Below are 25,976 nucleotides of genomic sequence, written 5' to 3' on the forward strand. Positions count from 1 at the left end.
GGTCGCCCAGGCCCTGGCAAGTTCTCTTCATCTGTGGAGAACTGAAACAGGCTGATCCAACCCCATGCACCCAGAACATTCCCAGAAAGATCCACAGAGCTCCCTTTAGTCCCAGAAACCCTGCAGCGCTTGGAGGAAGCCAAGGCAGCAGCTTGCAACATACCCAGGTTCATCTTTTACTAAGCTCTTATATCAGGCGCCTGCAATAGGGAGGAGGAGTTGAGCCACTTCCCTGTCTCCTCTGTGACGTCTATTTCAAAACTGGTTTATTTTAAAATCTTAGTATTTATTCCCAGAACCACCATGACTCTGTCCTCTTGCTCCATAATACTGACGTACATTTCTCAGCCGGCCACAGTGGCTCATGCCTGTAATTCCAACACTTTGGGAGGCCCAGGCAGCAGATACTTGAGTCTAGGAGTTTGAGACCAGTCTGGATAACACAGCGAGACCCTGTCTCTACAAAAAATACAAAAAATCAGCTGGGCATGGTGTAGTCTCAGCTACTCAGGAAGTTGAGGGGGGAGGATTGCTTGAGCCCAGGTGGTCAAGGCTGCAGTGAGCTGTGATTGCGCCACTGTACTCCAGCCTGGGCAACAAAGACTCTGTCTCTAAAAAAAAGTTAAAAAAAAAAAAAAAAAAAAAAAACAGAGATGCATTTCTCGGCATAAAGAAAAAACATGTTGAGCAATTCTGAAGTGCCAGGCACTGGATCTAGGAATGCTGTGGCCAGCAAACAGGCCAGGCGCCACTTGCATGGCCCACAGTCAGCCTACAGAGGAAGTGACAGCCCTCATTAATCCCATGGGGGATATAAAAGTATAGGGCACGGGGCCGGGCGCGGTGGCTCAAGCCTGTAATCCCAGCACTTTGGGAGGCCGAGACGGGCGGATCACGAGGTCAGGAGATCGAGACCATCCTGGCTAACACGGTGAAACCCCGTCTCTACTAAAAAATACAAAAAACTAGCCGGGCGGGGTGGCGGGCGCCTGTAGTCCCAGCTACTCGAGAGGCTGAGGCAGGAGAATGGCGTGAACCCGGGAGGCGGAGCTTGCAGTGAGCTGAGATCCGGCCACTGCACTCCAGCCTGGGCGGCAGAGCGAGACTCCGTCTTAAAAAAAAAAAAAAAAAAAGTATAGGGCACGGGAAGGGCTAAGAAGGGAATCTAGACATGCAGTGAGAGTGCCTAATGTAGCCTTGTCCTAGTATGGGGCTCTGGGGAGGAGGAAGGAAATAAATAGTAATAATAGCCTGGACTCAGTGGCTCACGCCTGTAATCCCAGCACTTTGGGAGGCCGGGCCGGATGATTGCTTGAGGCCAGGAGTAGGAGACTGGGCTACGTAGTGAGGCCTTGTCTCTACAGCAAAACTTATTTATTTATTTAGAGGCAGAGCCTTGCATTGTCACCCAGGCTGGAGTGCAGTGGCGCCATCTCCACTTACTGCAACTTCCACCTCTCAGGTTCAAGCGATTCTCCTGCCTCAGCCTCCTGAGTAGCTGGGACTACAGGCATGGGCCGCCATACCCAGCTAATTTTTGTATTTTTAGTAGAGAAGGGATTTCACCATGTTGGCCAGGCTGGTCTCGAACTCCCGATCTCAAGTGATCCACCCACCTAGGTCTCTCAAAGAGCTGAGATTACAGGCGTGAGCCACTGCGCCCCGTCAACAAGATTTTTTTGAATTAACCACCCATGGCGGCAGGTACCTGTTGTAGTCCCAGCTGCTCAGGATGCTGAGAAAATAAGATACCTTGAGTCCTCAAGTCCAAGGGTACGGTAAGTTATGATCTTGTTACTGCACTCCAGCCTGGGCAACAGAGTGAGACCCTGTCTCTAAAACACAAAATAAAATAAAAAAGCTTCTTAAAAATAGTAACAATATTAAGAGGAAACCCATAATACAAGTGATTCTCACTATATCCCTATGAGGTAGTTTCTATTACTATTCCCATATTACAGATGAGGAAGAGGTCAAGGCTCATGGTCACACACTGGTTAGTGTCAGAGCCAGAATTTGGACTCAGAGAGTCTGGCTCCAGAGCCCATGTGCCAATCCACTCTCCTAAACAGATCAAATGTAACTCTCTGGAGGCAGACCCCAGAACAGAGAAGAGTCACCTTCCTGCTTTAATACATCCAGAGTAGACTTGACTTTACTCTTTCTCCTTCCCCAGTCACCCAGAAACTAGTGCATTGTTTCTTTTTTCTTTTTTTGAGATGGAGTTTGGCTCTTGTTGCCCAGGCTGGAATGCAATGATTCGATCTCGGCTCACTGCAACCTTCGCCTCCCGGGTTCAAGTGATTCTCCAGCCTCAGCCTCCCGAGTAGCTTAGCTGGGATTACAGGCATGTGCCACCATACCCAGCTAATTTTGTATTTTTTGTGGCGATGGTGTTTCTCCATGTTGGTCAGGCTGGTCTCAAACTCCCAACCTCAGGTGATCCTCCCACCTCAGCCTCCCAAAGTGTTGGGATTATAGACATGAGCCACTGCACCCAGCCTCAGTGCATTGTTCCTTAGTGCATTGTCACCATTGGCAGCCTCACTGCTACGGCTTGCCTGGGTAGAAGAGGAGGGCATTGTGCTAAGGGAGCACATCGCCTGACCTGGGAGAAATCAAGGATGGCTTCCTGGAGGAGGTCACGGCAGAACTGCATCCTGAAGGACAAAAAGTTATTCACCAGGCCAAGGGTATAGAGGCTGTTTCAGGAAGCAGCAGCATATGCAAAGGCCTAGAGGTGAGAGGGAGGGAGCACTGAGGGAAGGAGTCTGAGCTACTGCAAGGAACACAGGAGAAGATAGTGAAGAGTGTGGGAGCCCAACTAAAGCATTGCCTGCCGCCCCAGCAACTGAGAAACTCTGGAAGTGGGTTAGGCAAATGCCCAAGTGCCTACCTGTATTTGTGTTGTTGTTTTTTGTCCCCTCCCACAAAAAGCCTTAATGAGAGCAGATAAGCTAAGAGCAGTGCTACAGATGGAGTCCTACAAGAAGAGTCTAGGCCAGGCGCGGTGGCTCACGCCTGTAATCCCAGGACTCTGGGAGGCCGAGGCTGGCAGATCATGAGGTCAGGAGATCAAGACCATCCTGGCTAACACAGTGAAACCCCGTCTCTACTAAAAAAAAATACAAAAAATTAGCCGGGCATGGTGGCAGGCACCTGTAGTCCCAGCTACTTGGGAGGCTGAGGCAGGAGAATGGCGTGAACCTAGGAGGCAGAGCTTGCAGTGAGCCAAGATCACACCACTGCACTCCAGCCTGGGCGACAGAGCGAGACTCTATCTCAAAAAAAAAAAAAAGAGTCTAGGCCGGGTGAGGTGGCTCACGCCTGTAATCCCAGCACTTTGTGAGGCCAAGGTGGGTGGATCACGAGGTCAGGAGTTCGAGACCAGCCTGGCCAACATGGCGAAACCCAGTCTCTACTAAAAATACAAAAATTAGCTGGGCGTGATGGCACACGCCTTTAATCCCAGCTACTTGGGGTGCTGAGGCAGGAGAATCACTTGAACCCAGGAGGTGGAAGTTGCAGCGAGCCGAGATCGTGCCATTGCACTCCAGCCTTGGTGACAAGAACAAGACTCAAAAAAAAAAAAAAAAAAAAAAGCAAAAAACACCAAAATACAAGAAAAGTCTAGCATTTTGACATCCAGCTAGATAAAATGAAAAGCTAGGGCTAGAGTGTCCCCGGAAGGTGCAGGCCTAGCCTATTAAATCTGTCAGGCTCTTCCTTTAATAATCTGCTATTCCAACACCTGCATCTTAAAATCCGTTCTTGTTCAGTTGGATGGTTTTCCCATTTTGTTTTATGATATGCCATCTTGTGTCACTTAATGACAGGGATATGTTCTAAGGAATGTGTCATTAGGAGATTTTGCCATCATAGAGTGTTTATATACACAAACCTAGATGGTATAGCCTACTACACACCTAGGCCGTATGGTATAGCCCACTGCTCCTAGGCTAAAAATGTGTATAGTATGCTCTTGTACTGAATACTGTAGGCAATTGTAACACAATGGTAAGTATTTGTGTATCTAAACATATCTAAGCATAGAAAAGGTACAGTGAAAATACATAAGCTGGCCTGGTGTGGTGGCTCACACCTGTAATCCCAGCACTTGGGGAGGCCGAAGTGGGCAGATCACAAGGTCAGGAGTTTGAGATCAACCTGACCAACATGGTGAAACCCCGTCTCTACTAAAAATACAAAACTTAGCCGGGAGTGGTGGCGCACAGCTGTAATCCCAGCTACTCGGAAGGCTGAGGCAGGAGAATTGCTTGAACCTGGGAGGCAAAGGTTGCAGTTAGCCCGCCTCAGCCTTCCATAGTGCTGGGATTACAGGTGTGAGCCACTGTGTCTGGCCCACATTTTTTTTTTTTAACTGTGATTTTTAATTGTTGGTTTTTGGTTGTTTTTTGAGGGAGGTCTTGCTTTGTCACCCAGGCTGGGTACAGTGGTGCAATCACGGCTCACTGCACTTCTCATTTCCCAGGCTCGTGCGCTCCTCCCACCACAGCCTCCAGAGTAGCTAGGACTACAGGCGCATGCCACTATGCGCAGCTAATCTTTGTATTTTTTGTAGAGATGGGGGTCTCATTCTGCTGCCCAGGCTGGTCTCAAACTCCTGGGCTCAAGCAATCTACCTGCCTTGGCCTCCCAAAGTGCTGGGATTATAGGCGAGAGCCACTGTACCTGGCTTTTTTTTTTTTTTTTTTTTTTTTTTTTTTTTTTTTGAGATGGAGTCTTGCTCTGTCGCCCAGGCTGGAGTGCAGTGGCCGGATCTCAGCTCACTGCAAGCTCCGCCTCCCGGGTTCACACCATTCTCCTGCCTCAGCCTCCCGAGTAGCTGGGACTACAGGCGCCCGCCACCTTGCCTGGCTAGTTTTTTGTATTTTTTAGTAGAGAAGGGGTTTCACCGTGTTAGCCAGGATGATCTCGATCTCCTGACCTCGTGATCCACCCGTCTCGGCCTCCCAAAGTGCTGGGATTACAGGCTTGAGCCACCGTGCCCGGCTGTACCTGGCTTTATGTACAGGTTTTTCTGGGAACGTAAGTTTTAATTTCCTGGGATAAATGCCCAGGAGTGTATTCTGTGGGATAGATGGGCCATAGTTTGACTAACCATTCCTCTGTTGAAGGACATCTGGGTAGTTTCCAGTTTTGGCTATTATGAATAAAGATGCTATAAAAATTTGTACACAGATTTTCGTGTGAACATAAATCTTCATTTCTCTGGGAAATATGCCAAGGAATGCAATTGCTAAGTCATATTGTAGATGCATGTTTAGTTTTTAAGAAATTTACAGGGGCTGCATGTGGTGGCTCATTACTGTAATCCTGGCACTTTGAAAGGATGAGGTAGGAGGATCACTTGAGCCCAGGAGTTCAAGACCAGCCTGGGTAACATAGCAAGATCCTGTCTCTACAATAAATAAGTAAGCTCAGTATGGTGGCAGATTCCTGTAGTCCTGGCTACTTGGGAGGCTGAAGTTGGAAGATCACTTGAGCCTGGGAGTTTGAGGTTGCAGTGAACTATGACTGTGCCACTGTACTCCAACCTGGACAATAGAACAAGACCCTGTCGCTAAAAAATACAATAAAATAATAATTAAAAATTAAATAAAAAATTTTAGGCCGGCCATGGTGGCTCACACCTGTAATCCCAGCACTTTGGGAGGCTGAGGCAGGCGGATCACCTGAGGTCAGGAGTTCGAGACCAGCCCAACCAATATGGTGAAACCTCATCTCTACTAAAAGTACAAAATTTGCCAGGCATGGTGTTACACACCTGTAGTCCCAGCTACTCGGGAGGCTGAGGGAGGAGAATCACTGGAACCCAGGAGGCAGAGGTTGCAGTGAGCTGAGATTATGCCATTGCACTCCAGCCTGGGCCATAGAGCAAGACTCTGTCTCAAAAACAAACAAACAAACAAACAAACAACAACAACAAAAAAAAACTTTTAAAATAAATTTACAAACTTTTTTCAGACTGACTACCATTTTACAGTCTCACAAGCAACATATGAGTGATCTAGTTTCTCCATATCCTTGCTAACATTTGGTGTCATCATTATTTTTTATTTTAGCCATTCTGATAGTTGAACAGCAGAATCTTGTTATGATTTTAATTTGAAATTTTTTCTAATGGCTAATGATGTTGAAAATATTTCCGTGTGTTTATATGCCATTTGTACATCATCTTTGGTGAAATATCTGTTCATTATTTTTGCCTATTTCTCATTACTCATTGTTGTGGGGGGTTTTTTTGTTTGTTTTTGGTTTTTTGTTTTTGAGACAGAGTCTTGCTCTGTCACCCAGGCTGGAGTGCAGTGAGGAGATCTCGGCTCACTGCAACCTCCACCTCCTGGGTTCTAGCAATTCTCCTGCCTCAGCCTCCTTAGTAGGTGGGATTACAGGCTGTGCCACCACGCCCAGCTGATTTTCTGTATTTTTAGTAGAGATGGGGTTTCACCGTGTTAGCCAGGATGGTCTCGATTTCCTGACCTCATGATCCACCCACTTTGTCCTCCCAAAGTTCTGGGATTACAGGCATGAGCCACCACGCTTAGCTGTTGTATTATTACATTTTTTTTTTTTGAGATGGAGTCCCACTCTGTTGCCCAGGCTGGAGGGCAGTGGCGTGATCCCGGCTCACTGTAACCTCTTCCGCCCAGGTTCAAATGATTCTCCTGCCTCAGCCTCCCGAGTAGCTGGGATTACAGGTGCACACCACCATGCCCAGCAATTTTTTTTTTTTTTTGAGACGGAGTCTTGCTGTGTCGCCCAGGCTGGAATGCAGTGGCCGGATCTCAGCTCACTGCAAACTCCGCCTCCCGGGTTCACGCCATTCTCCTGCCTCAGACTCCCAAGTAGCTGGGACTACAGGCGCCCGCCACCTCGTCTGGCTAGTTTTTTTGTATTTTTTAGTAGAGATGGGGTTTCACTGTGTTAGCCAGGATGGTCTTGATCTCCTGACCTCGTGATCCACCCGTCTCGGCCTCCCAAAGTGCTGGGATTACAGGCTTGAGCCACCGCGCCCAGCCAATTTTTTGTATCTTTAGTAGAGACAGGGTCTCATCATCTTGGCCAGGCTGGTCTTGAACTCCTGACCTCGTGATCCACCCTCCCCAGCCTCCCAACGTGCTAGCATTACAGGTGTGAGCCACGGCACCCAGCCTATTTTTTTTAACTATTGAGTTTTTTTTGTTTTTTTGTTTGTTTGTTTGTTTTGAGACGGAGTCTCACTCTGTTGCCCAGGCTGGAGTGCAGTGGCTCGATCTTGGATCACTGCAACCTCTGACTCCTGGGTTCAAGCGATCCTTCAGCCTCAGCCTCCCGAATAGCTGAGATTACAGGCATGTGCCAATCCACCTGGCTAATTTTTGTATTTTTAGTAGAGACGGGGTTTCGCCATGTTGGCCAGGCTAGTCTTGAACTCCTGACCTCAGGTGTCCACCCGCCTCGGCCTCCCAAAGTGCTGGGATTACATGCATGAGCCACCACACCCAGCCTAACTGTTGAGTTTTAAAATATTATTATATTTCTAGATACTAGACCTTTGTCAGATATGTAATTTACAAATATGTCATCCAAGTCTATATCCTATCTTTTCATCTTCATAGCAGAGTCTTTCACCAAGCAAAAGCTTTTAATTTTTTTTTTTTTTTTTTTTTTTGAGACTGAGTTTTACTCTTGCTGCCTGGGCTGGAGTTCTATGTCGCCATCTTGGTTCACCACAACCTCCCCTCTCTTTGTATTGTTAGTAGAGTTGGGGTTTCTTCATTTTGGTCAGGCTGGTCTTGAACTCCCGACCTCAGGTGATCTGCCCACGTCAGCCTCCCAAAGTGCTGGGATTATAGGCATGAGCCACTGCGCCTGGCCTTTACTTAGTTTTTAATTTTGATGAGGTCCAGTTTATCAAATTTTCCCTTTATGGATCATGGTTTTCATATCAAATCTATGAAGTCTTTGTCTAGCCCTAGATCCTAAATATTTTCTCCTAGGTTTTTTCCTAAACATTCTATAGCTTTATATTTAGCTATATATGGAATTTTGAGTGAATTAGACTTCATGAACTATCACCCCACCCATGCAAGGTTTAGTATTCAGCAACAGCTCCAGACCCAAGGAGATGCCCTTGTAGATTTCTGTAACTCTTCACGTAGCTTCCTGCTCTCTGATACGCAGCCTAGGACCTCTGCTCTTAACTATTACACTATATTGCCTCTTAAGTTAGAGGTTGTGCAGCGTATTAATCAATGGCTAATCAATTACACTTACTGAGTTCCTAACTACAGGAAAGATCCCACAAAATATGCAAAAAGGAAGACATCCCAGCCTCAACCCTAGTCATCCCCACACGAGCCCAAAGCAGTGATTAGGAAATACGTGCAAACCTCTGAGGCAAGGGATGGTGACAGTACCGTTAGCAATAGGATTGCACAGTGAATGACAAACCACAATGCTGCTGTCTCCTCTCTGGACCCATCATTCATCCCTCCTCCCATACCTCTCTAGTTCCTCCAGCCTCTTCCATCAATGAGGAGCCAGAAAATTGACTGCCTCTCCCACCCTAGCCTCCCAAACTTCATCTAAGTTTTTGACTGGGTCAGGCACGGTGGCTCAAGCCTGTAATCCCAGCACTTTGGGAGGCCGAGGCAGGCAGATCACTTGAGCCCAGGAGTTCAAGACCAGCGTAGGCAACATGGCAAAAACCTGCCTCTACAAAAAATACAAAAATTAGCCAGGCTTGGTGGCATGCACCTGTGGTTCCAGCTACTCGGGAGGCTGAGCCTGGGAGTTCAAGGCTACCATGAGCCATTATCATGCCACTGCACTCCAGACTGGATGACAGAGTGAGACTCTATCTCAAAAAAAAAGAAAAGAAAAGAAAAGAAAAGAAATGCTGGGCCGTAGCTCACGCCTGTAATCCCAGCACTTTGGAAGGCTGAGGTGGGCGGATCATGGGGTCAGGAGTTTGAGACCAGCCTAGCCAACATGGTCTCTTTAGTAGCCCATCTCTACTAAAAAATACAAAAATTGGCTGGGTGCGGTTGGCCGGTGCCTGTAATCCCAGCTACTCAGGAGGCTGAGGCAGGAGAATTGCTTGAAGCCAAGAGGCAGAGGTTGCGGTGAGCCAAGGTTGTGCCATTGCACTCCAGCCTGGGTGACAGAGTAAGACTCCCTCTCGAAATAAATAAATAAATAGATACATACATACAAAAAGTAGCCGGGTATGGTGGCACATGCCTGTAGTCCCAGCTATTCAGGAGGCTGAGGCAGGAGAATTGCTTAAACATGGAGGGCAGAGGTTGCACTGAGCTGACATTATGCCACTGCACTCCAGTCTGGGCAACAGAGTGAGACTCTCTCGAAAAAAAAAAAAAAAAGGCCAGCATGGTAGCTCACGCCTGTAATTCCAGCAGTTTGGGAGGCCAAGGTGGGTGGATCACGAGGTCAGGAGATTGAGACCATCCTGCCTAACATGGTGAAACCCCGTCTCTACTAATAATACAAAAAATTAGCCGGGCATGGTGGTGGTTGCCTGTAGTCCCAGCTACTCGGGAGGCTGAGGCAGGAGAATGGTGTGAACCCGGCAGGTAGAGCTTTTAGTGAGTCGAGATTGTGCCACTGCACTCCAGCCTGGGCAACAGAGCGAGACTCTGTCTCAAAAAAAAAAAAAAAAAAAAAAGAGTTTGAGGCTGCAGTGAACTATGATGGCACCACTGCACTTCACACTTCACTCTAGCCTGGGTGACAGAGCGAGACCTTGTCTCTAAAAAAATCAAAAAAAAAAAAAGAAAAAAGGGAAGGGCGCAGAATAGAATAAACAACTCTGAGAGGGGACATGATCTGGTGACAATCTCAAGTGAATCAGTGGTTGAACCAGGACCAGATCCCAGTGCCCTATCTTCTGGGGACATCCTGGGCCTGAATCTTTAATTCATGTCCCTTCTGCAGTGCCTTTCCTCTGAGGCCCTCAAAGGGAAACTGAGGCCTTTGAGGACATTTGAGGACATGAAGACTCGCATTAGGCCAACGAACCTTGGAACTCCAGATCGAAGAGGAGAAGAAAGACCTGACTCTGTGTGTATGTGTGTGTGCATATGTGTGTGTGTGTGTGTGTGTGTGTGTGTGTGTGTGTGTGGCAGAGAGGGGTGTGGTCATGGGGTATTGCCATGAACACACAAGGGGCAAGAAGCGTCTGAAATCAGAGCTAACTTGGGAGGCACAGAACACAGGGTGCCTGGAAGGGAAACAGATGTATTGTGGGGCACAGGGCAGGCTGGGAGGGGAACAAAGGTCCACTCCATGGGTAACCAGACCCTTCCGCCAGGGCTGGCCACTTCTGCCTTTGGAAAATGTTTCACAACGCCCCATGTTATGTGTATGTGTGAATTGGCCGATGCGAAACGAATGTTGATGTAAGAGGCAGGACGCTCAGCTACGGATGGGTAACAGGGCGTGGGCTCGCACACTCACTTGCACCAGTGCCCAGAGACGGGGTGCAAGCTGAGGAGCTGCCCAGAGCACTGCTCGCACTCCCAGAGTACCTGAATTCGGCATTCCAATGACAGGTGAGTAGTGGCCCCTGGGGACAGAGCCTGATTTGGGGGTGGAGTGGAGGAGGTCACTAGGCTGGTGGAGACTTAAGGAAGCAAGAAAGCCCTTGGTCCCCCGTGGAAGCCTCTGGTCTCCCGTGAGAGTCCTGGTCTAGAACACAGTTCTGGACATCAGACTCAATCTCACTGGGTTGGGGTCCTTCACACCCCTAAGGGGTCTACTTTTCCTTTATCTGAAGTCTGTGGATCAAAGCCCCTGGAGCTTTCTGGGCTGCCGGAGAAAGTGAGGGGTCCAGCCAAGGGGCAGACATGTGGCCTGAGCTTGCCCTTCTTCGAGCCTAGGGTCTCTCTGCATTGTCTGTGGCAGGAGATCTGCCTCTGGGCATCTGTCCTCACATGAAAGGACAGTAATTCTGAAGCTGCCATGTCCCACACATCTGGAATGTTTGGTTGAGAGGTGGAGGTGATAGACCCAAGATGGGGGCCAGGGACCTTAGTTTTTCCACTTTTCCGGGAGGAGGAAGCAAGGGAACAGGTGGGTTTAACTCTGGGCCACCAGAAAGAGGCAGGACACTCACCATGCTTCATGTACCCCAACAGGTGACAAGGGTCCCCAAAGGCTGAGCAGGTCCAGCTATGGCTCCATCTCCAGCCCGACCAGCCCTGGGCCACAGCAAGCACCTCCCAGAGAGACCTACCTGAGTGAGAAGATCCCCATCCCAGACACAAAGCCGGTGGGATGCTAGAAACTTCCTGGGGGCTTGCAAGATTGACAGGATCCTATGGGATCCCATGGGCTGGAGAATAGGGTCTCCTTATGATCATGGGTGACAAGTCCCTTCCAGGTCTGAGCAGCAGTGGTGGACAGTGGCAACTGCCCCTTCCTGCTTCCGTCCCCAGGGCTTAGCTGGGGTGCTTCAGTATTTGTCTAAAATTTCTCAATTAATCTCAGCTTTCCTATGAAGGAAAAGAGGCCTGGGGAGAATTGGGATTGGAGCCTTAAGGACATGTTTTAGCATTTAGGAAAGGCATAGGGAGAAGTGAAGGAGGCTGCAGGCTGGCATCTAGCATCTAGGATGTTGTCACCTGCATTTCCAGTATCTTCTCTTTTTTTGGAGATGGAGTCTTGCTCTGTAGCCCAGGCTGCAGTGCAATGGCATGCTCTCAGCTCACTGCAACCTCCGCCTCCTGAGTTTAAGCGATTCTCCTGCCTCAGCCTCCCGAGTAGCTGGGATTACAGGCATGCACCACCATGCCAGGCTAATTTTTGTATTTTTAGTAGAGACAGGTTTTCACCATGTTGGCCAGGCTGGTCTCAAACTCCTGAGTTCAAATAATCTGCCCACCTCGGCCTTCCAAAGTGCTGGGATTATAGGCGCTAACCACTGCTCCCAGCCTCCAATATCTTTAGCAGATTTCTAAGCCGATAGGCCATGCCCTGGAACAGGGTGGGGGATCATAACCTCAGTGGACCACAGAGAGGAGGCCCTGTGGTCGGAAAAGGGGCTGGGGAGGGAGGAGCTGGGTCAGGGAGGCTTGGCCCCCTCACCCCCTTAGACAGCCCCCTGTGGGGTCTCTGAGGACCTGACAAGTCAGGGCTTGAGAGGGGCAGGCAGTTCAGGTGCAAGCCGGCTGCTGAGCTTAGCAGATCCAGAAAGCAGATCCTCTGTGACTCATCAGAGCATGCTGCTTCCTCCACCCATGCCCTCCCCATCCCCTGGGTGGCAGACCCAGGAACGGGCCATGGAGGGCAGGGCTGGGCTGACGAGCCTGTTGGGGCTCCTCTAGGGGATGGCCAAGGTGAACTGCCACCATCCCTATACCCAGGACCCCCTCACTCTACTCCTCCCACCCCCCACAGGGCACCTTCAGCCTGCAGAAGCTATGGGACCCCCTCACTCTACTCCTCCCACCCCCGACAGGGCACCTTCAGCCTGCGGAAGCTATGGGACCCCCTCACTCTACTCCTCCCACCCCCCACAGGGCACCTTCAGCCTGCGGAAGCTATGGGCCTTCACGGGGCCTGGTTTCCTCATGAGCATTGCTTTCCTGGACCCAGGAAACATCGAGTCAGATCTTCAGGCTGGCGCCGTGGCGGGATTCAAAGTAACTAAGTCGGGACCTGAGTGGGGACACGTTCGAGAGGGAGGTGACCAGGCTAAGTGTTGAAGGCCCCTGCTGGCCATGTTTCTCCAGTGTGGCCTGGGAGCTGGTGTTAAGTACAAATGGGTCCGAAAAGGGTCCCCAGGGCAATCCTACCAGAAGGTGGGACATTTGTGTGGGGGGTAGGGGACTGGGCTCCTCTCTTTAAAAAAAAAAAAAAAAAAACTATTTACTTATTTAATTTTATTTTTTTGAGATGGAGTCTCACTCTGTCGCCCAGGCTGGAGTGCAGTGGAACAATCTTGGCTCACTGCAACCTCTGCCTCCCGGGTTCAAGTGATTCTCCTGCCTCAGCCTCCCAAATAGTGCCCGCCACCACGCCTGGCTAATTTTTGTATGTTTAGTAGAGACGGGGTTTCACTATGTGGGCCAGACTGGTCTTGAACTCCTGACCTCAAGTGATCCACCCATCTCCCAAAGTGCTGGGATTACAGGTGTGAGTCACCTCGCCTGGCGTAATTTATTTATTTATTTAGAGATGGGGGTCTCACTATGTTGCTCAGGCTGGTCTTGAACTCCTGGACTCAAAGCAATCCTCCCACCTTAGCCTTTTAAAGTGCTGGGATTACAGGCGTGAACTACCAGCACCCTGCCAGGATGGGACTCCATCTCTCCCACCCCCTCCCTAAGGAGTGTCCTTGGTTGGAGGGTACCACAAACTCAGGGGCTTTCTGAGGCTGGCCACTCTGGTTGAAGGCCTCTCCCTGCCTCCTCACAGCTTCTCTGGGTGCTGCTCTGGGCCACGTTGTTGGGCTTGCTCTGCCAGCGACTGGCTGCACGTCTGGGCGTGGTGACAGGCAAGGACTTGGGTGAAGTCTGCCATCTCTACTACCCTAAGGTGAGCTTGGGGGGCCTGGACAGGGAGAACCACTGGCCCCAAACCCCAAACAGCCATTTCCAGCTTCCACGATCAAATAAGCACATCATCTCACATGGGGTGTCCCAAGTCTATTTGTTTTTTTTGTTGTTGTTGTTGTTTGTTTGTTTTTCAGTTGGAGTCTTGCTCCGTCGCCCAGTCAGGAGTGCAGTGATGGGATCTCAACTCACTGCAACCTCTACCTCCCAGGTTCAAGCAATTCTCCTGCCTCAGCCTCTCGAGTAGCTGGGATTACAGGCACCCACCACCATGATCAGCTAATTTTTGTAATTTTAGTAGAAACAGGGTTTCACCATGTTGGCCAGGCTGGTCTCAAACTCCTGACCTCAGATGATCCACCCACCTCAGTCTCCCAAAGTGCTGGGATTACAGGCATGAGCCACCGCACCCGGCCCCAATTCCATTTGATAGGTGAAAAAACTGAGGCTCAAACTGATAGCACACAGTCTAGAGGGACATGAGAGGCATGCCATTTCATAGAAGAGGCAATTAAAATTTGGGAAAGTGACTTGCCCAAGACAAAAAATGGGAGGCATCAGCTCAGGAATGGTCATTGGCTGGGGTGGACCCTGGGGACTTGGCTGTTGTGAGTGTCCAGTTTGGAAAACAGAAATTATAGCACTAGACATTTCAAAGGTATTGAATGCAGGGATTGAAAGGTTTGGGAGGGCTTGGGGGGCAAGGGAAGAGGGTGTTACCCAAAGATCAGAAAGCTGCTACACCCCTGGCACAAGCCCCAGAGCCATCCTTTGCTGCTGAGCTCCTGGAAGCATTATTGACGTTGATGAAATGGCCACTAGTGTTGTCAGAGCCCAGGTTGCCTGGTGCCACTGCCAGAAATGCCACAAGAAGCAGGGGAAAAAGTGGTTTATCTCAGCCAGGGGAGGTGGCTCACGCCTGTAATCCCAGCACTTTGGGAGGCCGAGGCGGGTGGATCACCTGAGGTCGGGAGTTCGAGACCAGCCTGACCAACATGGAGAAATCCCGTCTCTACTAAAAATACAAAACTAGCCGGGCATGGTGGTGCATGCCTGTAATCCCAGCTACTCAGGAGGCTGAGGCAGGAGAATCGCTTGAACCTGAGAGGGGGAGAGTGTGGTGAGCTGAGATTGTGCCATTGCACTCCAGGCTGGGCAACAAGAGCGAAATTTCATCTCAAAAAAAAAAAAAAAAATGTTTATCTCTGCCTTTCCATCTCCTGTAAGCTCTTCCTACATAATATAGGAAGCCAATTGGCAAGACTGTCTTGTAAATGTAGTCTGAGACAACAGACAAATAACCGGCCCACCCCTAATGCAGGATTATCTCCTCCCCATAGGTGCCCCGCACACTCCTCTGGCTGACCATCGAACTAGCCATTGTGGGCTCCGACATGCAGGAAGTCATCGGCACGGCCATTGCATTCAATCTGCTCTCAGCTGGACGGTACCGCCCCAGTGTACCCCAACTCTTCAGGCCAGGCCGAGAACAGCTGCTGCTACTTCCCGTCCCCTCCCCTCAACGAGTCCCTCCCAGAGTTTATTTTATCCTGCTCTCCCCTCTGAAGCAGGGCTGCTGCCCTATTTTCCAGAAATGTAAAGTGATTTGTCTGAAGTAACACAGATGTGAGTCATGCAGGACTTTGGGATTGCAGCCCCAAACTCCCTGCTGCGCCGGGTGCCAGGTCTCTCCTCTAGCTCTGCCCAGCCTCGACTGTTCTATGCCACACTCCCACTCCCCTTGCCCTAGCTGTCTGGGGGCACTTAGGGTCCTGCTCCCAGGAGGCCAGATTCCTGTCTCCAGCCCTGAGGCTACCTAGGAGTTACAGACCCCTGGACCAGGCTGGGCTGACCCGGGTCACTCTGGTTTCAGAATCCCACTCTGGGGTGGCGTCCTCATCACCATCGTGGACACCTTCTTCTTCCTCTTCCTCGATAACTATGGTGGGTGCACACCCCATCTCATAGGGGAGTGGTGGTGGTGAGGGTGCTCTACTGGGAGAAGGGCTCTGACATCGAACTGCCTGAGCGCACCTGAGCTCCCTCACTCTCCCTGGGTGGCCTCTAGCAAGTTACTTGGACATCCCTTTCTTCACCTGTAACGTGGGGAAATAATAGCACAGACATCAGAGGGTGGTTGTGAAGACTGAGTGAGGTAACAAATGTTAAGCACTTGGCACTGTGCCTGAAAGCGCTCGTAGTATTAGCCATTACGAATTGTTGATGTTACAGATTTTTTTCGTTGGTTTGTTTGGTTTGTTCTGCTCTGTAGGGTTGCGGAAGCTGGAAGCTTTTTTTGGACTCCTTATAACCATTATGGCCTTGACCTTTGGCTATGAGGTAGGAAGCCAGTGCTGCAACCCCCCTGCGGACCCCCCAAGATTATTCCTCTCCCTTCCCTCTGGCCGCTAGCTGCGTGGGGGTGGGGTGGGATGGAGGCTGAGAAATGATGACCGCGGCGTGGTTGCGAGGGGCGGGGCTTGTCCTGACCAGGCTCCTCCCTGCAGTATGTGGTGGCGCGTCCTGACCAGGGAGCGCTTCTTCGGGGCCTGCTCCTGCCCTCGTGCCCGGGCTGCGGCCACCCCGAGCTGCTGCAGGCGGTGGGCATTGTTGGCGCCATCATCATGCCCCACAACATCTACCTGCACTCGGCCCTGGTCAAGGTGAGCAGCGGGGAGGGCAAAGGAGACCCCCACTCAGTCGGAGCCATGCTGGCCCCGCCTCCAAGCCTGGAGCCCCTCCCCTTCCTTCCGTCAGGATTTTCGGAGCCTGTAATAATTGAGGGTCAGGCGGGACGCGGTGGCTCACGCCTGTAATCCCAGCACTTTGGGAGGCCGAGGCGGGCGGATCACGAGGTCAAGAGATCGAGACCATCCTGGCCAACATGGCGAAACCCCGTCTCTACTAAAAATACAAAAACTAGCTAGGCGTGGTGGCGCGCGCCTGTAGTCCCAGCGACTCCGGCTGAGGCAGGAGAATCGCTTGAACCGGGAGGCAGAGGTTGCGATGAGCCGAGATCGCGCCACTGCACCGCCACTGCACCTCTCCAACCTGGCGACAGAGCGAGACTGTCTCAAAAAAAAAAAAAAAAAAAAAGTGTCTACTGTGCGCTGGGAGGAACAGACAGTCAAGGCCCCTGCCCTTCTAGAGTTTCCGTGCTAGTAGGGTAGACGGACAACAAGCCAAGTAACAAACAAAGGAAAGAATTATAGGCCGGGCGCGGTGGTTCACGCCTGTAATCCCAGCACTTCGGGAGGCCGAGGCGGGCGGATCACGAGGTCAGGAGTTTGAGACCAGCCTGGCCAACATGGTGAAATCCTGTCTCTACTAAAAATATAAAAAATTAGCCGGGAGTGGCGGCGCGTGCCTGTAATCCCAGCTACTGGGGAGGCTGAGGCAGGAGAATTGCTTGAAGCCAGTAGGCGGAAGTTGCAGTGAGGGGAGATCATGCCATTGCACTCCAGCCTGAGTGACAGAGCTAGACTCCCATCTCAAAAAAAAAAAAAAAAAGAAAAGAAAAAAGAGAAAAAGAACTGTAGAGCTGGGCGAGGTGGCTGACGTCTGTAATCCCAACACTTTGGGAAGCAGGTGGATTGCTTGAGCCCAGGAGTTTTGAGACCAGCCTGGGCAACATGGTGAAACCCTGTCTCTACTAACAAAAAATAAAAAATAAATAAAATAAATTAGTTGGGTGTTGTGCACACCTGTAGTCCTAGTTAGTCAGGAGGTTGAGGCTTGAGTCCCAGAGGTCGAGGCTGCAGTGAGCTGAGATCCCACCACTGCACTTCAACCTGAGTGACACAGCGAGACCCTCTCAAAAAAAAATAATAATAATAATTGTGAAAGGGACTCTGAAGTAAACAAAACAGAGAAATACGATAGAGAATGACTGAAAGTTGGGGAAGCAGATCAGGGAAAAGATATTACAAGCAGAGGGAAAGCAAGTGCAAAGGCCATGGGCAGAAATGAATAAGGCTTGGGTCTCTAACAGCCTAACAGTGGCTCACACCTGTAATCTCAGCACTCTAGGAGGCCAAGACAGGAGAATGCTTGAGCCCAGGAGTTCAAGACTAGCTTCAGCAAGACCCTGTCTCTACAGAAAATTAAAAAATTAGGCCGGGTGCGGTGGCTCAAGCCTGTAATCCCAGCACTTTGGGAGGCCGAGACGGGCGGATCACGAGGTCGGGAGATCGAGACCATCCTGGCTAACACGGTGAAACCCCGTTTCTACTAAAAAAATACAAAAAAAACTAGCCGGGCGAGGTGGCGGGTGCCTGTAGTTCCAGCTACTCGGGAGGCTGAGGCAGGAGAATGGCGTAAACCCGGGAGGCGTAGCTTGCAGTGAGCTGAGATCTGGCCACTGCACTCCAGCCTGGGTGACAGAGCGAGACTCCGTCTCAAAAAAAATAAAATAAATAAACAAAAATAAAAATAAAAAATTAGTTGTGGTGATGTGTGTCTGTGGTCCCAGCTACTCAGGAGGCTGGGGCAGGAGGATCACTTGGGCCCATGATTTGGAGGCTGCAGTGAGCCATGCATTGCACCACGGCACTCCAGCCTGGGTGACAGAACAAGACCTGTCTCTAAAAAACAAAATAAAGTAAGCCGGACATGTCTGAGGATGGAAAAAGGTGAGTGAAGGAGCGTGTCAGGACCTGAGGTAGCCAGCGACCTCAAAGGCCAGCCTTGCTTCACCCACAAAGTGGCTCGCAGTGGTCAGGCCGCTGTGGCAAGAACAGAGATGTAGGAGTCCATCGGCTGACCTGAGCCTGTCCCAAACTGCCACGCAGGGGACTTGAAAAGGTCCTGGGCTTTGGGGAGAACATAGAAGTGTGAGGGTGGGGGACACTGTGGTGACTCTGAGGGACTTTGGCACTTCCCTCTCCCTTTGACTTTTGTAGTCTCGAGAGATAGACCGAACCCGCCGAGTGGACATCAGAGAAGCCAACATGTACTTCCTGATTGAGGCCACCATCGCCCTGTCCGTCTCCTTTATCATCAACCTCTTTGTCATGGCTGTCTTTGGGCAGGCCTTCTACCAGCAAACCAACCAGGCTGCGGTGAGACACACTTTCCCCTGCACCTGAGGCCACACGCGTACTTATGTCCTGTAAGCCTTGCCGAGGACCCTAGGCAATGCAGCTGAGCCCTTCTGAGTCTCTGCCCTGATAATCTTCCCTGTTGGCAGATATCATTCATTCAGCAAATAATCATCGAGCATTTGTTTGTTTGTTTGTTTTTGAGATGGAGCCTTGCACTGTTGCCCAGGCTGGAGTGCAGTGGCACGATCTCGGCTCACTGCAAGCTTCACCTCCTGGGTTCACACCATTCTTCTACTTCAGCCTCTCAAGTAGCTGAGACTACAGACGCCCGCCACCATGCCCAGCTGATTTTTTGTACTTTTAGTAGAGACGGGGTTTCGCCGTGTTAGCCTGGATGGTCTCGATTTCCTGACCTTGTGATCTGCCTGCCTTGGCCTCCCAAAGTGCTGGGATTACAGGTGTGAGCCACCATGCCCGGCTGAGCATTTGTTATGTACCAAGCACATCCTAGACTCTGGGGATACAGCAGTCAATGCTACAAAGACCCAGTTCTCTGCAGCTTAAATGGGGAGCGAGGTGAGCAGACAGGAATGAATCCCGAAGGGTAGTGCAGAGTGGGAAGAAATAAAGGGGGTGAAGAAGCATAGTTGGGGGTATGGGAGTGGGGTCTGCATTAGCCCAGGTGGTCAGGAAAGGCTCTTGGAAGAGGTGACATTTGTGCTAATACTGGAAAAGGAGCTAGGCGATTCCTCCCTGACTCTCTGGGATCTGGGACCTGTGTCTGCCTCCCCTCTGAGTGGATCTCAGTCATGAGGCTCTAACAACTGCAGTCAGGGTTGGGGGCTTCCTGAATGCTAAGCCCTGTGGGAGAAGGTGTGGCCAGGCCTCCAAGGACCTGGGCACTGCCACTGCCTTGCTCTGTGACCTTGGGAGGTCATACTCCTCCCTGGATCTCACTCTGTTCCTCGGTACAAGGAGGGAGATCAACATCGGGGTTGCAAACCCTTGTCTTCAAGATCAGACAGGCGCAGAGCTGTGGGAAGTGGACAGTGTGAGGCGGGCATGGCAGCCAGCTGTCTCTGTGCTGATGCCAGCTCTTACGAACATAAAAGAAGCTGGAAACAGTCCGGGGGCGGTGGCTCATGCCTGCAATCCCAGCACTTTGGGAGGCTGAGGCGGACGGATCACCTGAGGTCAGGAGTTCAAGACCAGCCTGACCAACATGGAGAAACCCCGTCTCTACTAAAAAAAATACAAACTTAGCTGGGGTGGTGGCGCATGCCTGTAATCCCAGCTACTTGGGGAGGCTGAGGCAGGAGAATCGCTTGAACCCAGGAAGCGGAGGTTGCAGTGAGCCGAGATTGCACCATTGCTCTCCAGCCTGGGCAACAAGAGCGAAGCTATGTCTCAAACAAAAACAAAAACAAAACAAACAAAAAAGAAGCTGGAAACTGGGTTCTCATGCCAGGCCTTCTCAATTTTAAATGTTGGCAACAAATCCATATTAAAGAAAAAAAAAACCCGCCGGGCGCGGTGGCTCATGCCTGTAATCCCAGCACTTTGGGAGGCTGAGGCAGGTGGCTCGCTTGAGCCTGGGAGTTCAAGACCAGCCTGGGCAACATGACAAGACCCCCATCTCTACAAAACATAAAAGCAAAACAAAACAAAACCCGACTTATTTTGTTAATCAAACAAAATATGTCTGGCCACATTCAGCCTTGGGCCACCAGTTTTGGAACCCTGGTCAAGGCTAGGCAGTCCAGTTTCCCAAGGCTAAGCGTGCTCCTCACATCTTCCTTCTACTGCCCTGGTACCGCAGTTCAACATCTGTGCCAACAGCAGCCTCCACGACTACGCCAAGATCTTCCCCATGAACAACGCCACCGTAGCCGTGGACATTTACCAGGGGGTGAGCGAGGGTGGGCGGGGAGGGCGAGGCCCAGAGAGGCGCCCGCCCCGCCCACCGAGGGGCGGGGCCTAGGGCGGGGCCACCGGTCCGACCACACTCCGTCCCTGCAGGGCGTGATTCTGGGCTGCCTGTTCGGCCCCGCGGCCCTCTACATCTGGGCCATAGGTCTCCTGGCGGCCGGGCAGAGCTCCACCATGACGGGCACCTACGCGGGACAGTTCGTGATGGAGGTGGGGCAGGGGGCGGTCCCGGGCGGGCAAGGGGTCCAAGGACACTTTGGACACTCCAGCAGGCACACTACTGGAGGCTAGGGCTCCGGGCCGGGCCTTGTGGTTCCTTTTTCTTTTCTTTCTTTTCTGTTTTCTTCCTTCTTCTTTTTTTTTTTTTTTTTTTTTTTTTTGTCGTTGTTGTTGTTGTTGTTGAGACGGAGTCTCGCTCTTGTCTCCCAGGCTGGAGTGCAGTGGTGCGATCTCGGCTCACTGCAACCTCCCCCTCCCAGGTTCAAGCTTCTCCTGCCTCAGCCTCCTTAGTAGCTGGGATTTCAGGCACTTGCCACCACGCCTGGCTAATTTTTGTATTGTTAGTAGAGACGGAGTTTCACTGTGTTGGCCAGGCTGGTCTCAAGCTCTTGACCTCGTGATCCGCCCGCCTTGGCCTCCCAAAGTGCTGGGATTACAGGTGTGAGCCACTGAGCCTGGCCTTTTCTTTTTTTCTTTTTTTTTTTTTTGAGATAGGATCTCACTCTGGGGCCGGGCGCGGTGGCTCAAGCCTGTAATCCCAGCACTTTGGGAGGCCGAGACGGGCGGATCACGAGGTCAGGAGATCGAGACCATCCTGGCTAACATGGTGAAACCCCGTCTCTACTAAAAAATACAAAAAACTAGTCGGGCGAGGTGGCGGGCGCCTGTAGTCCCAGCTACTTGGGAGGCTGAGGCAGGAGAATGGCATAAACCCGGGAGGCGGAGCTTGCAGTGAGCTGAGATCCGGCCACTGCACTCCAGCCCGGGCGACAGAGCGAGACTCCGTCTCAAAAAAAAAAAAAAAAAAAAAGGATCTCACTCTGTCACCCAGACTGGAGTGCAGTGGCTCAATCTAGGCTCACTGCAACCTCTGCCTCCCAGGCTCAAGCCATTCTCCTGCTCTCCTGCCTCAGCCTCCCGTGTAGCTGGGATTATCAGCATGCGCCACCACGCCCGGCTAATTTTTGTATTTTTAGTAGAGCCGGGGTTTCACCATGTTGGCCAAGCTGGTCTTGAACTCCTGACCTCAAATGATCCATCTGCCTCGGCCTCCCAAAGTACTGGGATTACAGACGTGAGCCACTGCTCCCGGCCTTTTCTTTTCTTTCTTTCTTTCTTCCCCCCTCCCCTCCGCACTTCTTTCTTTCTTTTTTGAGACAGGATTTCACTCTGTTGCTCAGGCTGAAGTGCAATGGTGCCATCACAGCTCGCTGCAGCCTCATCCTCAGCCTCCCAAGTCGCTGGGACCACAGGCTCATGCTACCACACCGGGCTAATTTTTAAAGTTATTTGTAGAGATGTGGTCTTCCTATGTTTCCCAGGCTGGTCTTGAACTCCTGGGCTCAAGTGATCTTCCTGCCTTGGCTTCCCAAAGTGCTGGGATTACAGACGTGAGCCACCCCACCCAGCTTTTGTTTCCTTCACGTAGCCCAGAGGGCAACACTATAAGCCCCATTTTACAGATGAGAAAACTGAGATCCTGACAGATGAGGCGACTTGCCGGAAGCTGCAGACCCAGGACTAACAGAAGCCTTTTCCCCCAAACTGTTTAGTCTTCAGCAGCCAGCTATGGGATGGGAGCCCCCCATTTCTCCCCACCCACCCCCTCTTGCTGCCTAGGGACAGAGCTGCCCCCAATTCAACAGTGGAAAAACAGAGCATGCCCCCAGGGATAAATCAGTTGAGGGACTACAGAGGATCTCTCCTCTGGAATCCCCAGTCCTGTCTACTCCCCACCAAGGAGCTCACCCCTACCCCAGGGATTCCTCAGGCTGCGGTGGTCACGCTTCGCCCGCGTCCTCCTCACCCGCTCCTGCGCCATCCTGCCCACCGTGCTTGTGGCTGTCTTCCGGGACCTGAGGGACTTGTCCGGCCTCAATGATCTGCTCAACGTGCTGCAGAGCCTGCTGGTGAGATGCACGAAACCCACCAGCCCTGCCCGCTGCTGAGCTAAACAGGACCGCCAGCAACCCGCATGCTGAGCCTCGCCTGGGCCTGCCAGGCCCTGTCCTAGGCACACCTTGCCTACAAGGCTTCCATTGTCCCCACAGCCACCCTGGGGGCAGGAGGGTAGGAATCACCATTATCCTTCCCCCCTCCCCCGGCCCCAGATGGTCTCCCTCTGTTACCCAGGCTGGAGTGCAGTGGTTCAATCATGGCTCCCTGCAGCTTGCCCTCCCAGGCGCTAGCAGTCTTCCCACCTCAGGCTCCTGAGTACCAGGGACTACAGGTGCACACCATCACACCCAGCTAATTTTTTTTTTTTTTTTTTGAGATGGAGTTTCACTCTTGTTACCCAGGCTGGATTGCAGTGGTAAGATCTCGGCTCACTGCAACCTCTGCCTCCCAGGTTCAAGTGATTCTTCTGCCTCAGCCTCCTAAGTAACTGAGATTACAAGCGCCCACCATCACACCCAGCTAATTTTTTGTATTTTTAGTAGAGACAGGGTTTCATCATGTTGGCCAGGATGGTCTCAAATTCCTGACCTCAGGTGATCCACCTGCCTCGACCTCCCAAAGTGCAGGGATTACAGGCGCGAGCCACCGTGGCAGGTCTAATTTTTTTTTTTTTTTTTTTTTTTTTTTTTTTTTGAGACAGAGTCTCGCTCTGTTGCCGAGGCTGGAGTGCAGTGACACGATCTCAGCTCACTGCAAGCTCCGCCTCCCGGGATCACGCCATTCTCCTGCGTCAACCTCCCAAGTAGCTGGGACTACAGGCGCCCGCCACCACGCCCGGCTAGTTTTTTGTATTTTTTTTAGTAGAGACGGGGTTTTACCGTGTTAGCCAGGATGGTCTTGATCTCCTGACCTTGTGATCCGCCCGCCTCGGCCTCCCAAAGTGCTGGGATTACAAGCGTGAGCCACCGCACCCGGCCTTTTTTTTTTTTTTTTTAAGTAGAGAGAAAAGCTCATTATGTATGTTGCCCAGGCTCATTATCCCATTTTACAGATGGGAAAACTGATGCGCTCAGTTAAGTTACTAGTGGCAGAGCTGGGATTCAAACTGAAGCAACCTGATGCCAGAGCCCCCAAACACTTTCTCCTGCCTGGGAGCCCACAACCTGAGAAGGCAGGAGACGGGGAAGTAGGATCACTGTGGTTAGGGCAGTTGAGCTTACACCCACCCAGAGGGTGACAAGCCACGCCCATCTTGTCCCCACCCTTGCCATATTCTGAGGCAGGGTTCCTCAGCCTAGGCTCCTGCTGCTCTCCCCAGCTCCCATTCGCCGTGCTGCCCATCCTCACGTTCACCAGCATGCCCGCCCTCATGCAGGAGTTTGCCAATGGCCCGTGAGTACCCCCCTTCCCAAGTGCTGGATTGCATCACCGCATTTCATCCTCACAGCCACCCAGAGGTACGAGCTACAATTCTCCCCATTATGCCAGTGAAGCCACAGAGGCTCAGAGAGGCTAAGGAACTTGCCCAGGGTCACACAGCTAGCAAGTTGGGGAACCAAGATTGGAATCCAGGGCGGAGGCCTGTTTCTAGAGCCTGAGCTCCTCACCTCACCTCAGACTCAGCTCTTGCCAAATCCCGCCAGTGTGTAGCCTGGAGGGCCCAGGAGGCAGGAGGTGGGGAGGTGGTCTGTCTGCTCCAGGTCCCACAGCCCAGAGAAGCGGCCTTTGTGTATCCACCCCCACCCCCAGTGTGGGCACTGGGAGATGAAGAGAAGTAGATGCAGGTGGTCCAGCTGCAGCCAGCCAGTCCTGAGCCTCTCTCGTGTCCCCCAGGCTGAGCAAGGTCGTCACCTCCTCCATCATGGTGCTAGTCTGCGCCATCAACCTCTACTTCGTGGTCAGCTACCTGCCCAGCCTGCCCCACCCTGCCTACTTCGGCCTTGCAGCCCTGCTGGCCGCAGCCTACCTGGGTCTCAGCACCTACCTGGTACAGTAGGGCCAGGGGATGCCTTGGGAATGGGTGAGGTGAGGACCGGAGGCAACCAATGGGGAGGGTCTGTGGGGACACATTGGGCCTTCCCCAGAGGTCTTGGCCTCTCCCCAACTCATGGTCGCCCCTCCGCCAGGTCTGGACCTGTTGCCTTGCCCACGGAGCCACCTTTCTGGCCCACAGCTCCCACCACCACTTCCTGTATGGGCTCCTTGAAGAGGACCAGAAAGGGGAGACCTCTGCCTAGGCCCACACCCGGGGCCTGGCTGGGAGTGGCATGCGTGGCGTGACTGGCCTGCTGGATGTGGAGGGGGCGCATGCAGGGAGCAGGATGGAGTGGGACAGTTCCTGAGACCTGCCTTTAGGGCTTTAGGGGCTTTAGGGATCTGCTATTTCCTAGCACAGCCATGTGATTAACCTCTGGGTCTCAGTGTCCTCATCTGTAAAATAGAGACACCACCACCCTTGTTATGGAGGTTGAGCACTTTAACACAGTGCCTGGCACTGGGGACAAAAACAAACAAAACAAACAAAAAACATTTCAAAAGGTATTTACTGAGCACCTTCAGGCGTGACCTGCCAGCCCAAGGATGGGTGGGGGGTGGGGTAAGGACTTGGGGACTTGGGCGAGACACACAGGCTCCAAACTGGAGCTTGAAATAGTGTCTGATGAATGTTTGTTTGTTTGTTTATTTATTTGAGACAGGGAAAGGGTCTCCCTCTGTGTCCCAGGCTGGAGTGCAGTGGCGCAATCTTGACTCATTGCAACCTCCGCCTTCTGGGTTCAACTGATTCTCGTGCTTCAGCCCCGGGAGTGGCGCGCACCACCACGCCCAGCTAATTTTTGTATTTTTAGTAGAGACGGGGTTTGCCATGCTGGCCAGACTGGTCTCGAACTGCCGGATTCAAGTGATCCCGCCCCCACCTCCGCCTCCCAAAGTGCTGGGAATTAGAGGCGTGAGCCACTGCACCCGGCCTGATTAAAGTTACATAAATACTAGTTCCCTTCTCGTCCAAAGGAGCAGGGAATGGGAAACGGGAAGGCACGGAGTCTCTAAAACATTTAGAAGACCCCTACGCCAGGGTCTGGTCCGCTCCTATTCGCCGCAGCCTTTCTGTTCCGCCTGCAACCCATTTTCCAGACAGTAAAACGGAGGCGCGCTTCTTTCTCCGTCAGGCACCAGGTCATAAGGAACCCAAGAGCCCGTGCCTCTGAGGGCCAAGTTATTTGCTGTTTCCTCAAGGGACCCGGCGGCCGCGACTCCCACGCCGCGCCGTTAGCGCTCCCTCTCCGCTGACTGCTCCCCCTAGGGGCAG

General features: G+C 51.8%; 1 protein-coding gene across 7 annotated transcripts; it reads left to right on the forward strand.

Annotated features, from left to right (window-relative positions):
• The first annotated feature begins 10,222 nt into the window (after nucleotides 1-10,222).
• LOC105481337 (solute carrier family 11 member 1) lies at nucleotides 10,223-25,659 on the forward strand. Of its 7 annotated transcripts, none has more exons than XM_071073372.1 (15): nucleotides 10,238-10,577; nucleotides 11,163-11,296; nucleotides 12,546-12,668; nucleotides 13,444-13,563; nucleotides 14,921-15,027; nucleotides 15,454-15,524; nucleotides 15,853-15,920; nucleotides 16,088-16,243; nucleotides 18,482-18,640; nucleotides 20,442-20,531; nucleotides 20,642-20,761; nucleotides 22,531-22,680; nucleotides 24,045-24,061; nucleotides 24,503-24,656; nucleotides 24,796-25,659. In XM_071073372.1, exons 1-15 carry the CDS (start codon nucleotides 10,571-10,573, stop codon nucleotides 24,904-24,906), a joined length of 1,587 nt encoding a protein of 528 aa, XP_070929473.1. In that variant the 5' UTR covers nucleotides 10,238-10,570; the 3' UTR covers nucleotides 24,907-25,659. The 7 variants fall into 7 exon arrangements, 5 of the variants coding, with proteins under 5 accessions (XP_070929476.1, XP_070929473.1, XP_070929474.1 ...); XM_071073373.1 differs by having other exon boundaries at nucleotides 10,239-10,577; nucleotides 23,988-24,061; nucleotides 24,503-24,694; XM_071073371.1 differs by having other exon boundaries at nucleotides 10,250-10,577; nucleotides 23,988-24,061.
• The last annotated feature ends 317 nt before the right edge of the window (nucleotides 25,660-25,976 follow it).

The sequence above is a fragment of the Macaca nemestrina genome, chromosome 11, assembly GCF_043159975.1.
Source record: "Macaca nemestrina isolate mMacNem1 chromosome 11, mMacNem.hap1, whole genome shotgun sequence".
Lineage (NCBI taxonomy): Eukaryota > Metazoa > Chordata > Mammalia > Primates > Cercopithecidae > Macaca > Macaca nemestrina.